At 47.0% G+C, this 16,627-nt stretch overlaps 1 protein-coding gene across 1 annotated transcript in view; it reads left to right on the top strand.

The window, feature by feature from the left end:
* The window catches only part of LOC144763934 (dynein regulatory complex protein 1-like), a 907,472-nt gene extending 891,586 nt beyond the window's left edge, over window positions 1–15,886 (top strand). The window contains exon 17 of the mRNA XM_078649981.1: window positions 15,709–15,886. Within this exon, the coding sequence (XP_078506107.1) occupies window positions 15,709–15,771 (63 nt within the window). The 3' untranslated portion in view covers window positions 15,772–15,886. The remainder of the gene's footprint in view (window positions 1–15,708) is intronic.
* The last annotated feature ends 741 nt before the right edge of the window (window positions 15,887–16,627 follow it).

The raw sequence follows: 16,627 nt of genomic DNA, 5'->3' as shown, positions 1-16,627 counted from the left end.
AGGCCTAGGCCTTTCCTTTCTCTTTTGTACCTACTACTATGATATTTTTTATTACCGAGACTCCCAGTCCGACGACGGGGAATGATACAAAGCATGGGAATCTATGAAAGTTACCAATACTGGGGAACCAAAGTTACAGGTAAGTAACTTGTTTTCTTTTTGTTCCTGGCCACAGATATTGAGAAGGTGTCATTGTGAGCTTACGATTTGGCTGAGAAACCTGACCATAACAGCAACTCACCTCTCAGGTCTTCAAAAGGCTCAGGGCGACTCTCTCAGCAGGCTCCTTCAGGAAAACCACAAGTGAGTCTTAAACCACAATGTGGTCCACAATATCTTCGGAAAAATGGGGTACTCCGGAAGTCGATTTGTTTGCAACCACAGAAAACAGCAAATTCCAAAGCGTTGCGTCGAGTTTCTACCAACCGGGAACCCTGGGGAATGCGCTATGGATCAACTGGTCCGATTTCACTACGCCTTTCCTCCAGTTCCCTTAATCCTGGCAGTCCTCATCAAGCTCTCACAGTTACTAGCCAAGGTGATACTAATAGCCCCAGAGTGGCCATGTCAGTGGTGCTTCACAGACCTCCTTCACCGGTCTATCTGTCCACATCTCAGGCTTCCATGCAGAGGACAAAGAATATAGCATGTTACATCGCATGCTACTATGGCACGTAATTTTACAACACAGTCGTTACAACGACTGCGTTGTTAGTAGGCAAAACCCTTACATCGAAAGTCATTACAACGGCTTGCCGAAGGGGGCGCGCTGGACTTGGGAATAGTATTATTTACTATTCCTACTCCAGTTTGCGCAACAGCAGGGATGGTGTTGGAATTCCTATCCAATACCTTAGCACCCTCTACAGCAAGTCGTTCTAATGACTTGCGATGTAAAGTTATTGTGTACTAACAACGCAGTCGTTGTAACAACCGTAACAACCGCGTTGTAATGGTACTTTGTTGTAAAAACAGCATTGCGAACTTTGTTTCCCAGGACAAAGGGTGTATCCCAACGTCTCCTCTTTGAATTTGTTAGCTTGGCTCGTGAGCGAGTACAATATGGCACTTGAACTTACCTCAGAACTGCATGAACATCTTTAAGGAAGCTAAGCAGCCATCTACACGTTCCACTTATGCTCATAAATGGAATAGATTCTGTATTTGATGCTCATCGAAGAATAAGGAACCTACCTCTTGCCAGGAAGATGTCATCCTTCCATATTTGCTTCCTCTAGCACAATCTGGCCTTCAATTTTCATCCATTAAGGTTCACTTGGCAGCCCTAACTGCCTACAGCAAATGCCCTTCACAAACTTTCTTTTGCAGAATCCCTGTCATTTTTCTTGGAGGGTTTGAAGAAGATTTTTCCTCCCATTAAAATTCCTTCTCCTCCTTTCGAGCATAATGTGGTCCTCTCTCGGCTTATGCAAGAGCCTTTTTAACCCATACATAATGCAACTCTTCAGCATCTGTCTCAGAAGACAGCTTCCCTTGTGGCTATCACTTCCACCCGCAGGGCTAGCGAAATCCAGGCACTTTGCTGTCAAGAGCCATACACAGTTTTTCACACATCTAATGTGGTTATGAGGACTCATCCAAAATTCCTCCCTAAGGTGGTTTTGGATTTTCAGGTGAACCAGGCCTTACCTACCTATTTCCAGCATCCTTCTACTCCAGCGGAGAGATCTCTTAATTCACTGGATGTTAGAATGGTTTTATCTGAATAAAACTAAGGATCTACGGAGATCGGACCAGTTATTGTAAACTACGTCTCTCTCCGTAGAGGTCTAGCGACTTCCAAGCAGTCCATCTCCAGATGGATTGTTTCCTGCATTTCACTCTGTTACAAAAAAGCTAACAATTCCCTGTCCAGTAAGCCTACAGCTCACTTTACCAGAGGGAAGGCAGCTACTGCGCTCTTGTTTCATAATATACCCATTACTGAGATTTACAAGGCTGATACCTGGAAGTCAGTTCATACATTCACTAAGCACTACTGCCTGGACTCTGATGCCGAGGCAGATGCACAAATGGGGCAGGCGTCCCTTCGGAACCTATTTTCTTAAATCTGCATATCAATTTCTCTGTCTCTTCCACAGTGTTTTATAGGAATGGGCTTGCTAGTCTATTCAAGTGCTTATGACAATACATGGAAATCTCCTATGAGAGAAGGAACAGTTTCTTACCTATAACTCCTGTTCTCTCAAAGGGGTATTTCTAAGATAAGTCATAAGGAACTCGCCCTCCTCCCCGGTGGAATGGACAGAGGGATCCATAATATAGAACATGCATTCACTTCTTATCACACTCAAAAATATCGGAAGTAACTGCCACTGGCTGCGCATGATGGGATACTCGTGATCTCTATATTCTTAAAGGGCACAGCTTCTAATTTTAAGACATATACTGGCAGCCTATAAAGCTATTCTGTCCTCTTCTTCCGTCATATCTATCATGAAAAAATAAGTTTTGTGAAGGGTAGTCTTCTGGGTGTTAAACACCACAAAAATTGCACAAAATATAGGGGCATATTCTCAAGAACGTGTGATAACCATCGCAAAAGTAACTTAACACAACTTCCAACACCGCAGTCTATCGCGGAAAAATTACGCCTTGTTAACTAAGCATTCTCAACATGGCGATACCATGCGATAGTCTTTAGATAATGCGTCAAATGTCTGCATTAAAATCAATGCCATGACGTAAAAATGCAAAACGCGAACGCCAAAAATCTTGCGATGAGGCCAATCGTGGTACAAAAACCACCGAAAACCAGCGACCAGCCTGCAAATCCCACGCGTCTGGTGGAAAAATGCACCATAAAAGCAGAGTAAATAAACGGTGAAATGACAACATGCTTGCACAACCCCACAGCTGTGACGCAGAACAAATGACCTTTGCCCAAATCATATAGGCAATTCCCCACAAAGAGCCACAATGTACATAGACATGCGTTCAGTATGTAACCTGCGCCAATGCGGAAGCAAGCATGGTATACACTGTGAAACCGCATCTCCCCCTCACACTGCAGAGGGGCAAACAACACCCCCTGCACACCGACGTGCCATGTCCATGATCAAACAAGAATGAAAGCACAGACCAATGTAGGGGCAGTGACTACCCCTTACGTACATGTTGCCCATGTCGTGAGACTTGAGACACAGGGTGCATCCCTGCATCATGGCGGCACATATCAGAGCACAAAAGAATCTCCGTTGTCACTTGTTGGCCACAAATGACAGCCAAAATTGAATGATTTGGGACACATGTGAAACGCCGAAGAGTGAGATACCCTAACAACTGTGACACACAGAACTGGCAGTTCGTATTCGTGACACCATAAACAGCCTCACTGCACAGAGGTGACACACCCACCATCAATTAACAAATCCCTCAATTGTAACCTAGTGATTCCTGAATGATACGTACTTCGTGTTGCACATGAGCTGCATCACTGTGTACTACGTAGCCTCACTGCTGCACCTCCCCCCAAGCACATCCACTAGTGTGCGCAGCATGATTACATCACACGCATCCCTACGACACACCATTGACATGCCTGTCTGCGCATGTCTACAAGCCTGAGTACCGCACACTTATGATGCTGCGCAGAATGTGGCCGGCAATGTGTGTGTAGGCCCATTGCAAGGACAGGTCTGACACAGATGTAGAGCACCTGCCTGGCTGTACTCGACATGCAGTTGAGGGTACATCTTTGGCTCATGCTACGCTAATAGCGACACACACAACAGCTGGCATGTGTGATCCTTGACCCAGAGCGGGCATGCCCTCCCCCATGTACCCCTTCAGTCGACCACCAACACCGGGGAAATGCCACATAACAACATTGTCCACTGCGGGACGGGTGGCGCAGACACTACAACAGAGACACACGCATCAGCCACATCCTTGGCAAGGCCCACGCTGAACCACACCCAGATCCACATGTGGAGGAGCCACACCCCTACGCAGTACTGTGGTATGCCTGTCCACCCCGCTTACGCACACATGAAGATACGACACAGTTACATGTCCCAGGTCTACACCACTGCCTGCGGTGACATGGTTGCGCACGCTGTACACAGCACAATGTATTGTGGAATGGCCCCGGTCCTACATGCATACATAATGACCATACGAACGCACTGAGTGACTTTGTGGGACTGGCAACGGGCACGTGCGCCCGGCCCCTTTTATTGCCAGGGTCGCATCTCCAGTGACGCCTGTACTGGATAGGTGTTGGGTAGTGTAAGCCACCACTAAGGGGTTGGGTGGTGCTGGCAAAACAGTGAGCAGCACAGAGTTTTGACCCCAGATGCACATCAGCCAGCACAGGCACACCGCCACGGGATGGTGACTTACGGTGCACTGAGGTAGGGCCATGCGAGCTGAGAGTGTACTCGTCAATGTCCAAGGGGAATGTCGCCGAGGGTTGTGGAGGACAGTGCAAGGTGTCCCTCCAGGGCATGATGTAGAGCGCAGAAGCGGGCAGGAACAGGCAAATGGTGGAGTTGAATGCTACAGACTACTTTTCCACCTTGTCGGTATCAGCTACTTGTAGAGGAAGACAACCTCCAGCCCATGTGCCCAGACGCCACAGACGTACAAACAGAGATCGACCATGAATTTCAGGGCACACACTCGGTGGCACCAATGCTGAAGGGAATGCAGTCTGCAATGAGGCCTGTACGATGACATTGACTCTGCCATGTAGAGGGCAAGACTCTGTGTGTCCTACTTGTCTGCTGTGTATGCCGGTGGAGTACGTCAACGAGAATGGAGTTCTGCGGGCCTGTTTTGCGGAGGCCGTGATGGTCCGAGGAGGCTGCCAAGGTCGAGGGCCTCGGGCCTGGAGCTTGCACGGGTTGGGCCCGGCAAGTGGTGGGCCCTCTTCGACACACGCTGGTGTCGGCAGTTTGGCATTGAGGCCTGGGTGTGAAGGGGCGGGCAAGACGGGTTTGGGGACCAGCGGCCTGGGGTGCAGCAGGCACACAGGATCGCAGACAATTCCGCTCACGGCGACGGCGACGGCCTCGTGGTTGGGTGGCAGGCGCCGCCGTGGCAGAGACGTTTGGCATTCTGGAGGTGGACTACGCCCAGAGTTACATGCCTTTTATCCACACCCCTACTCTGGCCTGGCATACGCCGGGCCAGCCCACTCTGCTCACGCTTACGTGGGCGATGTGACAAGCTACATTTCCTTGATCTCCCCTACTGGCTGGGGTGAAATGGTTGCGTCCACTGTCCACTACACTCCAAACACCAGCGGTGTGTGTCGACATGGATATGTGTGTGGTCTGCATACTGCAGTCTGGCCAGGACATCCACGCCACACTTGGCATTGTGTAAATGCTTATTCATGGGTCACTTGCCTCCTCCGCACATGCCTGGTTTCCACCTCTCCCCAAAATCTGCTATTGTGTGGCTGAGGTGCCATGCCGTTGACGGCTTGTGTACATGGCTAGCCCAGGTTCCCACAGTAAGTTGTGCTGTCGTGTCTGGTTTGTGGGCATGTTGTTTGGCAAGTTGTATTTGAGTTTGTAACATGTGCATTCCCAGAGTAGTGAGTTGCATGATTGTGAAGTTGAGGTGTGTGGTGTGTTCATTTGGTACTTACCAACGAGCAGTGCTGTTCCGTAGGTGCTATCTTGGAAGCGCCGGTTGATGAAGGACTGTCGGAAGAAGAAAGAATCATGCACACTGATTGTCTAAGCCTGGCAATGCGTACTGCTATGGCACTTAGACGTCACACATGGGTAAGGCCTACAGGCTTCTCGAGGGATGCTCAAGTATCCGTAATGGACATTCTCTTTAATGGCTCTTGCCTTTTTGCAGCAAAGCGGGCTCTGCCATGGAAAGGTTTAAGGATAGCAGAGTCACAGAGTTACTTGGGTCTGTCTGCCCATGTCAGACAATTTCACCAGCAATTTCACCCCTTCCTAAGATAGGGAAGGGGCTCTCAATCCAGTCAATGGCAGACCACACCACCACTGCAGCATCCCTCTCCGTTTTTTTGTGGCCAATGCCATGGTTCACAATGGCAATACCAAGGACATCAGGAGCAACATGCAGCTCAGTCCTAAGAAACACCCAGCTGCCAAAGTAACAAAACCATCTTAGTGTGTTCTGGATTCGATAATTTCTCATAAGGTGGAATGTAGTTACTTCGAACAAATGGGTCCTTCAACTCGTCCATCAGAGCTACACTCTTTCCTTTCTTTTCACTCCGCCACACCTTTCACCACCACCTAGTGACTGGTGGAGGACCACTTGTCCATCTTGCGGCAAGAAGTGCAGGCCTTTTTAGCTAAAGGAGCCATAGAGGTGGTTCCATCATCAGAGGCAGAACCTGGATGGACAGAGGCCAACTTCCTATTTTAGATCTTCACCCTGTCGAAGTCTTTCTTCGAAGTACAATTTCAATATGACCCCTATAGGCCAAGTCCTGTTGTTCCTGGGCTGAGGAGACCAGATGCTAGCTTTGGACCTGCAGGACGCTTATTTCCATATTCCTGTTCTACAGGCCCACAGGTATTATCTGAGGTTCATGCTGGAGCAATCTCTGCCTATCGTTTGCCTCAGAAGCATTTCATAGCTTTTCCGTACCTAATCAAATGCTAATCTTTGGCTGGGAGAAGTCTGAGAGAAAATGGCAATTCCAGGAACTTCCACAGGGATATGGTAACTTTCAAAAGTAACTTTTGCATAATCTTTACAAAAAATCAGACTTTGCTACTTAATTGGACTTTCAATAACCATTAATAATGGTTGTTCCATTTCCAAGATACAGTGTTAGGATTTTAGTCTGTACTCTGGTTTTCTACATCAGACAGCTAGACCTGCCACAGCTTTTGAATGCTCATCACTATAAGGACATGTTAATGTTAAGGGCCTGATTCACAAACTGCACTACAAAACAACCTACAAAGCGTATGTTTTGCCTATACTTATATGTGCAGAGGTCTATGGCCCGACTACGGAATATAAGCACATTTAAGTACAGCTTTTAGTAGTACATTTGGGAGGGACATAGGGATAGAGTGGGAAAAGGGCCTGAACTTACTACATAAGGGGATGGGATTACCGATGAGTACAAGGGTTTTAGAGGGCTAGGTAGGGATGTCATCCACCCACACAAGAGTAGGCCAGTTGCATTACACTGGGGGTGAAGACTTGTAATTGACTCTTTTGTAGTAAGTGTAAATTCAGAGTTTGTGAATACTGGGCAAGATTCACAAATTCTTAAAGTTAGGATTGTTCTCAATTTAGGAGTAGTAAAGATATAACTCCTAACTTTAGGACTCCTAAATGACTTCTGTGAATACTGAAAGTCTTAAAGTTAGGATTTTTCTCAGTTTAGGAGTAGTAAAGTTAGGAGTCCTAACTTTACTACTCCTAAACTGAGAAAAATCCTAATTTTAATACTTTCGGTATTCACAGAAGGCATTTAGGAGTCCTAAAATTAGGACTCCTAACTTCTGTGAATACCAAAATGAGTAAGTGCCTTCCATGAATACCAAAATGAGTAAGTGCCTTCTGTGAATACAAAAAGTGTAGCTTATTTCAAAGTGTAAATTACCTTTGTGGATCGGGCCCTTTATTAACTTATGTCTTACTTTAAAATACCATGCATTCTGCCTTGTGGACTACAACGCCTACATTGGTTTGCTTGTTAATATTTACAAGTGAGGCTTTCACCTTTCAAAAGGGTTTATTCTGACAAGTTGGATTGCAGTGTTTAAACTGCCACAGTTAGGCTACATGGGCAGGCCTGAAATCATGTTTTCAGTGCCACTGTACTTGCTACAGTCTACTACTGGCATTTAACTTCCAGGCCCTCGGTACAACTTGTACTGTATAATAAGGACTTACAGTGAAGTTAATTTCTGATGGATACATCTGCCAGTGGATTCCTCACCTTGTGAATATCCCTCTGCTTCAGCAACATTCGGAAATTCTTTTGTAGCTCTACATGCCGACGTGGATGACGTCACAGAAGCACGGCATCGCACGCGGCTCCGCTGATGTCGCCGACTCCATAATAGGCCTACGTCGGCGTGATGACCTCAGTGCCCTTTTTTACGCGTTGTCGACGCTAACGTTTTTTTTAGGGATCCTCGGTAGCTCGTTTGTTACTCTGTTACTGTCGAGTATTTCCAGAGTTTTCTTGTTTCTGTTTCAAGATGTCTTCGAAGAAAACTGGTTTCAAGCCCCGTGGAGAATGCGGAAAAATGATGTCTATAACTGATCCGCATGAAGATTGTGTGTGGTGTCTCTCGTCTGACCATGATGTCCACGGCTGTCCCAGTTGCAAGAAGATGAACCCCAAGGCATTGCGAGAAAGGGAGGCAAAGCTTCTTGCGGCGAAGTTGAAAGGCAAGAAGGAGAAGAAAAGGTCGAAGTCCCGCTCCAGGCGTTCGAGGTCCCGTTCGAGGTCGAGGTCGGCTTTGAGATCGTTTTTGGGGCATGCTTCTCGATCCAAGAAGAAGCAAAAGAAAAGGAAGCATGGGTCTCGACGTCATTCCGAGAAAGAGTGGGACCCGAAGTCGAAGTCTCCAAGTCGTCGGCACCGGAAGGATTGTTTCTCCTTCGCCTGTTGTTCCAGAGCCGGAAGGTGAGCCCTCGCCTGTTGGGTCACCGGAGCAGTCTCCGGCTCGGGAGTCGAATCCGTCCCCGACGTCGAATCATTCTCCGCCTCGAGAGGAGGAAGAGGCTCTTTTGCCCGAGGGTTCCGTGACTCCGGTCCATCATCCTGAAGATCCAGTTGACCCGAATCCGATGCCTCCTCAGGAGCAGCCTGTGTGTTCATACCCTCCTTTTCCAGACCCGGGGCAAGACCCAATGCATTACTTAAATGCTATGTATGGGGTCTTTTCAAGAGCCACGTACTCCTCTAGAGCACCGGTTGGTTCCATGGGTCCGATGGCCTTTAATCTGGGAGTCCCCCAGACATATGCTCCAGCTCCGTTCATGGCTTTTATGCCGACGCCGGCTCCGTCTTGGCATTTTTCGCCACCGCCGAGCTAATCGATGCCGATTCAATCTTCTCCGGTGCCGGTTCCAATTCGACCTCGTACGCTCCAGCCTAGTCCTTCGGCTCTGAACTCGACGCCAGCACCGGCTCCATCGGAGTCGATTGTGGATCCACCGACGCCGATCCCGAAGGTGAGGTCTAGACGAGAAGCTCAATGGCTTCTGGAAGAACAGAGCTATAGAGATATAGAGAAGAGGAGATGGAGGAAGGCGAAGATTTCTTTGATGATCTTAAGGAGGCTAGTGGTTTAGAACTATCTCCGGATTGGGAGCTTTCCTCTGCTCCAGATGTTCCATCAAAAGATGTAGCACCATATCATGTAGTCATTAAAAAGGTGGCTGAGCTTTTGGACTTAAATCTGCCCACTGCTGAATTTAAATCAAACATTTTAACGGAAGTACTTCACTCTCCCTCTTCAGTAGTAGAACCGATGCTTCCTTTTAATGATACGTTAACAGAGCCAATCATGGAGGTGTGGCGTAAGCCTTTTTCAACTCCAGCAGTATCAAGGGCTGTCGCGAGGAGATACAGGGTGGCTCCTGGAGACCCAGACTTCTTATCTTCCCATCCTTCTCCTGAAAGCTTGGTGGTACAGGCAGCCTGCTCCAAAAAATCTACTGGTACTTTTCCTCAAGTGCCTGGTGACAAAGAGTCGAAGAAGCTAGACCAATTGGCAAAGAAGGTTTTCTCTTCAGCTAGCATGGCTCTCAAGTCAACAAACGCCACTTGCCTTCTAGGGCGTTACATTCACGCTCTAATGGACTCCGTGAAGCAATTGGGACCTATGATTCCTGACGAGGACAGGCAGAGCTTCAATGAGGTTCTTGCTGATACTCAAGCTGCTGCTCGCTAAGTCATCCAGAGTGGCTTGGACACAGCTGACTCTGTGGCAAGGGTCATGGGGTCATCGATTGCTACCAGGAGAGCTAATTGGTTGAAAACATCTGAATTTTCTGCTGATGTCCAGGCTTCCTTAATCGATCTGCCATTAATTGGTTCATGCATGTTTGGGAAGAATGCGGATGCTGCCTTGGAGAGATTCAAGGATAATAGAGCAACGGCTAGATCTTTGGACCTCCAGTACAGAGGTTCTGTGAGTTAGAAGCACAGAGGATTCGGAAGGTCTTCCTTTTGATCTTACAAGCAAGCGCAACAGCAGCAGCAGCAGCAGAATCCGCGGTATAAATCATACAGAGGCAGATTTAAGGGCCGTCCTCGAGGGCGTCAAGCCTCCTCCTCCTCTTCTTCCTCCTCTTCCCACCCCCGCCTGCCACAGCAAAGCAGCCCTAGATCCGCCATTTCGGATCATGTTGGTCCTGTAGGGGGTCGGCTTACTCATTTTCTGCAAGATTGGGAATCGGTCACATCAGACCTTTGGGTTCTCAATCTTGTGGAGAATGGGTATGCTCTTCTCTTTCGGGAATTCCCTCCAAATTACCCTCCTTGCCAAGGTTTTTGCTCGGAGGACCACCTGCTTCTCCTGCAGGAAGAAGTCCTGGCGTTACTAAGAAAAGGTGCGATAGAGGTGGTTCCGGAGTAGGAAAGGGGTCAGGGATGCTACTCCCGGTATTTCCTGATACCCAAGAAGGATGGCAGACTTCGTCCAATCTTGGACCTCAGGGTCTTGAACCTCTAACTGAAACAGGAGAAGTTCAAGATGCTCACCCTTGCGCAGGTTCTTCAAGCGCTGCTGGAAGAGGACTGGATGGTGTCGATCGACTTGCAGGATGCGTATTTTCATATTCCCATCCTGAAGTCGCACAGGAAGTATCTCCGTTTCATGGTGGGGTCGCAAAATTACCAGTTTGCGGTTCTTGCGTTTGGTCTTACTACTGCACCTCGAGTCTTCACCAAGGTGATGGCGGTGGTGGCAGCCCATCTCAGAAGGTTGGGGACACCAGTATTCCCTTATCTGGATGACTGGCTGATCAAAGCAGAGTCGCCAGAGAAGGTGCTCCATCATCTGCAGATTACAACTCAGTTGTTGTACAGGTTGGGTTTCTCGATAAACGTGCCCAAATCTCACCTGGTGCCCTCTCAGCGCAACCTGTTCATAGGTGTGGTACAGGATACCACTGTGTTTTGGGCATTTCCTCCTCCACAAAGGATTCTCGACATACAGGAAATTATACCTTTATTTTACAACGGAGCGTCGTTCCAGTCCTGAAGGTCCTTCGCCTGCTCGTTCTGATGGCTTCCTGCATTCTGTTGGTCAACCATGAACGCTGGCACATGAGGGCACTCCAGTGGTGCCTCCGCAGGCAGTGGTATCAGCACAACAGAGATCTCAGGGAGTCAATCAGGATCTCTAGAGAAGCTGCAGCAGATTTGTCTTGGTGGAGCGTGGAAGGCAATCTTTCTCAAGGAAAGCCTTTCCATTTGCCTCCCTCGGTGGCCACAGTGATAACGGATGCATCCACTCTAGGGTGGGGTGCTCATCTGGGGGATCTCGAGATCAAGGGTCTATGGTCTCCAGAAGAAAGGGTGCTTCACATCAACCTTCTAGAGTTGCGGGCGATACGTTTCGCACTCAAGGCATTCCTCACTACCCTTCGCGGTCAGTCGGTTCAAGTCCTAACGGACAACATGACCGCGATGTGGTATGTCAACAAGCAGGGAGGAGTGGGGTCGCAATGTCTTTGCAGAGAGGCTCTGCGACTTTGGTCCATCAGATTTGTCTAATGGCAAATCATCTGGCCGGAGTTCTGAACGTTCGTGCAGAAAGTCTCAGTCAGCAGTTCTCGGCCGATCACGAGTGGAGCCTTCATCCAGAGGTAGTTTGTTACGTCTTTCGGATGCAGGCAACTCCTCGGGTGGACCTGTTTGCCACTCACGAGTATGCTCACTGCCCGTCATTCTGCAGTCTCCAGTTTCCAATGCAGGGAGCTTTGGGGGACGCGTTTCCGATGAGTTGGGTTTCGCAACACCTTTATGCGTTTTCTCCCATACCCTTGATTCCTCGGGTTCTGAGGAAGATTCGCCAAGAGCGGGCCCAAGTCATATTGATCGCTCCGGATTGGCCAAGAAGGGTGTGGTACACAGATCTTCTCCACCTCTCCTCGTGCCTGCCGCCCCCTCTCCCTCTCAGGGCAGACCTCCTCTCGCAGTCGCTGGGGCAGGTTCTACAACCCCACCTCCAGACCTTACACCTTCATGCCTGGAGATTGAACGGGGCAACCTGAATTCTTTTTCTCTCCCACATGACGTGGTTGATGTCATATTATCAGGCAGGCGTCATTCCACCAAGTCTATCTATTCTTATAGGTGGTCCAAGTTTGTCTCATGGTGTGGGGAGAAGTCAGACCCCCAGGATATAGCGGCATGGATTGGCAAATTTAGCGGCACAAAAATGAAAATTTAGCGGCACAAAAATGGAAATTTAGCGGCATTTAGCGGCATTTTATTTTGGGGTTTTGGCAACACCAAACACAGATATCTTACTGTTTGACCTTGCCCACGTAACGCTTGTTCCTGTGCCTGAGTGTCTAGCACTTATTGCAGTACTATACCTCAAATTATACTCTGTTTTCTCTTATAACTGCACACTTGTCACTTTCATCTCCTCTTGTGCACTTTTGACTACCTCATGCATTTTTGGTTGCTCACAATTTTTACTCAAGTAGTTTGTTTGCTCACGATTGTCACTATTACCTTTACTACCTCATGTATTTTGTTTGCTCACATATGTCACTATTACCTTATGTAAGTAACGTATGTTTTTGCAATCTGTTCTTTTGTAATGTTTCTCATTATGTTTCATCTCTGTTCCTAATGTGAAGCGCTCTGACGCCTTCAGGTAAAGTCCGCGCTATATAAAAATGCATAAATAAATAAATAATAAAAACTTTACCCAAGGCCGGGCGAGGCCTGCAATAAAAGCTTTTCCCTCTTCTGCAAAACACCTGGTCTAGCACCTAAAAACGCAGTTGAAAGGTCACAAAGTAACATTTATCCATCAGTGTTCTCAACAAGACTGTCCAACACTTTAAAGAGCTGCTTCGAAGGTGCTTACTTGCAGGCGGTCACCTAAAGGGCCCATGAAATCATCACCCAGGGCCTCCCTGAGTACTGATTCCAGCCCCTGGTTCGAGGGGCCCGTTGCAGCAGGTAGAGATCTCCCGTCCAGCAGAAGGCGTGGCCCCTCTCGAGCCAGCACAGCCTGCAGGTGGACTCGGGAGATTATCCAGCGGACGGACGGTACCTGTCAGTGTTCTGTTCGCCGCCGGCCGGCTTTCCTCCTGCTCCGAAGAGTCTCTGAGGAAGAGTCTTCGTGTGTGTCGCTGCCGCTTCGTGCTCTCTCCCCCTCTTGCTGGTGTGGTGCTGGTCTTCTCCCTCTCTCGGCCGCCGTGGTCTTCTCCCTCTCTCGGCCGCCGTGGTCTTCTCCCTCTCTCGGCCGCCGTGGTCTTCTCCCTCTCTCGGCCGCGCGTCCTCGCCGCAAATCAAATGGAAAATGGGTGCCTCGCTCCTCTTCGCTTTTAAGGCGGAAACGGCCGGAAAGGACGGCGAACGGCGGAAAACGGCAAATTTCGCGGGCTTTATGCCAAATATCGCGGCATTTGCAGAGATCGCGCGATTTCGCCATTTTTTTGCAAATCGCGAAATCGCGATAAGCTGGAGGGTCTGAGAAGTCCATTGACCCTTTGAAGGCTCGTTTGTCTGACATTCTTCAGTTTGCTCTTTCTTTGGCTCAGCAAGGATTTGCTGTAGCGACAATCAAAGGTTATCTGTCGGCCTTGTCTGCATTCCTTTGTCTGCCGGATCAGTCGTCCTTATTTAAGTCTCCTATTGTTTTAAGGTTTTTAAAAGGCCTTACAAATAAATGTCCTCCTTCTCCTTTTATTGTACCTCAATGGGACTTGAATCTTGTCCTTACTTTCTTAATGGGTTCACCTTTTGAGCCTTTGCACAGGTGTCCCTTGAGGTTGTTATCTTTTAAGGCGGTCTTTCTGATTGCAATTTCCTCGGCAAGGAGGGTAAGTGAGCTTCAAGCTCTGAGTTCAAAACCCCCATTCTTGACCATTCATGCTGAAAGAATGGTACTCAGGACCAGGACTGCTTTTCTGCCTAAGGTGGTAACTCCCTTCCATCTAGGTCAGTCCATTACCCTCCCTACCTTCCATCCTCCCCCTCACCCTTCCAAGGAGGAGGAGAGACTTCACCGTCTAGACCCAAAGAGGGCGGTGAGCTTTTACCTGGACAGAACTAGAGAGTTCACGATTGATGACCAACTCTTCGTGGGTTTCGGTAGTGCCAGAAGAGGCAAAGCGGTGCACAAGCGCACGCTGTCAAGATGGATTGTCTTGTGTATCAAGATATGCTACTCTCTGGCCGGTAAGGAACCTCTAGAAGGTTTGAGAGCTCATTCAACTAGAGCAAAGTCTTCTACATCTGCTTTGTCTAGAGTTATTCCTGTAGAGGACATTTGTAGAGCAGCAACTTGGGCCTCCCTCCACACTTTCGCAAAGCATTATTGTTTAGATGCAGAGGTGAGGAGGGACGGTCACTTTGCTCGTTCCGTCCTTCAGGATTTCCTGGTATAGAAGGGTGGACACCCTCCTCCGGGAGTGGAGACTGCTGTGGGACTCTATTCACAAGGTGAGGAATCCACTGGCAGATGTATCCATCAGAAGAACAAGTTACTTACCTTCGGTAACACTTATTCTGGTGGATACAGTATCTGCCTGTGGATTCCTCACATGCCCACCCGCCTCCCCGTTGTCCACCCTTGTATACCTACGTTTATGTATATATGTTGCTTTCAAAAGTGGTGTGCTGTTCTATTTGCTTTATTGCATTGTGTTCACACTGTGTGTGTTACCTTGATTATTTGGTACTGTGTATATATCTACTGTTGTCGGTCAGTCCATGTGCCTCGAAGGCACGGAAAAAAGGGTGTAACTGAGGTCATCACGCCGACGTAGGCCTATTATGGAGTCGGTGACGTCAGCAGAGCCGCGCGCGATGCCGTGCTTCTGTGACGTCGTCCACGTCGGCGTGTAGAGCTACAAAAGAATTTCCGAATGTTGCTGACGCCGGGGGATATTCACAAGGTGAGGAATCCACAGGCAGATACTGTATCCACCAGAAAAAGCGTTACCGAAGGTAAGTAACTTGTTCATTAGGAATATGCAAATACAGCCATGTTTTAAGGTGGAGCACATACCCTTTACTACTGGTTATCATGGTTAAAGTGCACAAAGTTCTAAAGCAAGCAAAAATATAGGATTCTGCAAAAGGTGAAAAATATAGGGTGACCACACTGAAAAGGTGGAATTCTAGACATATATGCTCAATGAAAGGCATGAAATAAAGTAGTTATGCTATGAAGACTCTTACGTCAAAAATATTTTCATTTGCATACTACTCCTAAATCTTGAAGTCAAGATAAGGGCATGAATAGAGCTGTGATCAAGAATAAAATACCAACATATTTTATGCTAAAAGTACTGAATGAATGAACAGCCTGTCAGCAGATCTATTTCATACAATAATCATAAAGTATTTCTTAAAAGGGTATTAGAATAACATTAGCATAATTTGCGCAATGGGTAGAGCTGTAGTGTCTCAGCAAAAAGTAGAAATTGGCAGACAGTTTGGGCCTTCTACTGGCAACATTGTTTTATTTTGTTATATTTAAAAAAAATAACATTAATTTTCTGATGTTTTTCTAGATTAATTTTGAATTGGAAGTTCCTCCCAGTCAGGTGCTTCAGCTAGATTCTTGCCCCATCTGAGACTTTCCTGACAATGCATCGATTCAGCACCTGAACAATATCTAGCTACAAGCCCTAGAAGTGGTTATTGACTCTAAATGTTTTTCATATGAATAAAATGTATTTTTTAATTAAATCAGTGTCCAGCTTATCATTTTATGAACCTAAAGATAAATTGTGCCTTAACTTCATGTTTAGTCAAACTTTCACTGCTGTACCCCTTGCTACAATTAGACATTTGTTGGCTAAAGCCAAATTTTCCTTTACTCTCACATGGCATTAGAATTTAACTGGATGCGGGCCTTACAGGCTACTGGATCATGATAAAGTAAAAAAATGATGGAGCAGTATTAGCTTACTTTTGAATAAAAAAGTATTATAAATGGAAATATATTACATTTAATTAAAATGTGTTTTCTTAATTTTAAGTGAAAAAGAAATTCCCACTTAAAGAAAAAAAAATAATATGCATCATTATTAATTATTAAAGTGATGTATAGAAATAATTACAATGACTATAATTACAAAATAACACGTTTTATTTTTTGATTTTTAAAAATCTAATTATATTTATTTTTATTTATACTAAATCATTTAGTTTAACGCTATTTCCAATGTGGTTTAAATTTAATTTTCTACCTCCATTATTTTCCATCATCCATCTGCACACGAAATAACATCACTGGATTTCCCATGATCCATCTGCAAAGTAAGTGACATTACTGGTTTCCCACCATAACTGTCTTTAAAACAAGAAGCCAAGCAAGAGGAGTAATTTCCATCATCCATCTGCACAGGAAGTGACATCACTGGATTTCTCATCGTCCATCTTCACAGGAAGTGACATCACACCTCTCCCCTCCCAGGACCTAATTAA

This window comes from Lissotriton helveticus, chromosome 6 (genome assembly GCF_964261635.1).
Source record: "Lissotriton helveticus chromosome 6, aLisHel1.1, whole genome shotgun sequence".
NCBI lineage: Eukaryota > Metazoa > Chordata > Amphibia > Caudata > Salamandridae > Lissotriton > Lissotriton helveticus.
The sequence above is the reverse complement of the archived record's forward strand: the minus strand, read 5'-3'. Positions and strand labels throughout refer to the sequence as shown.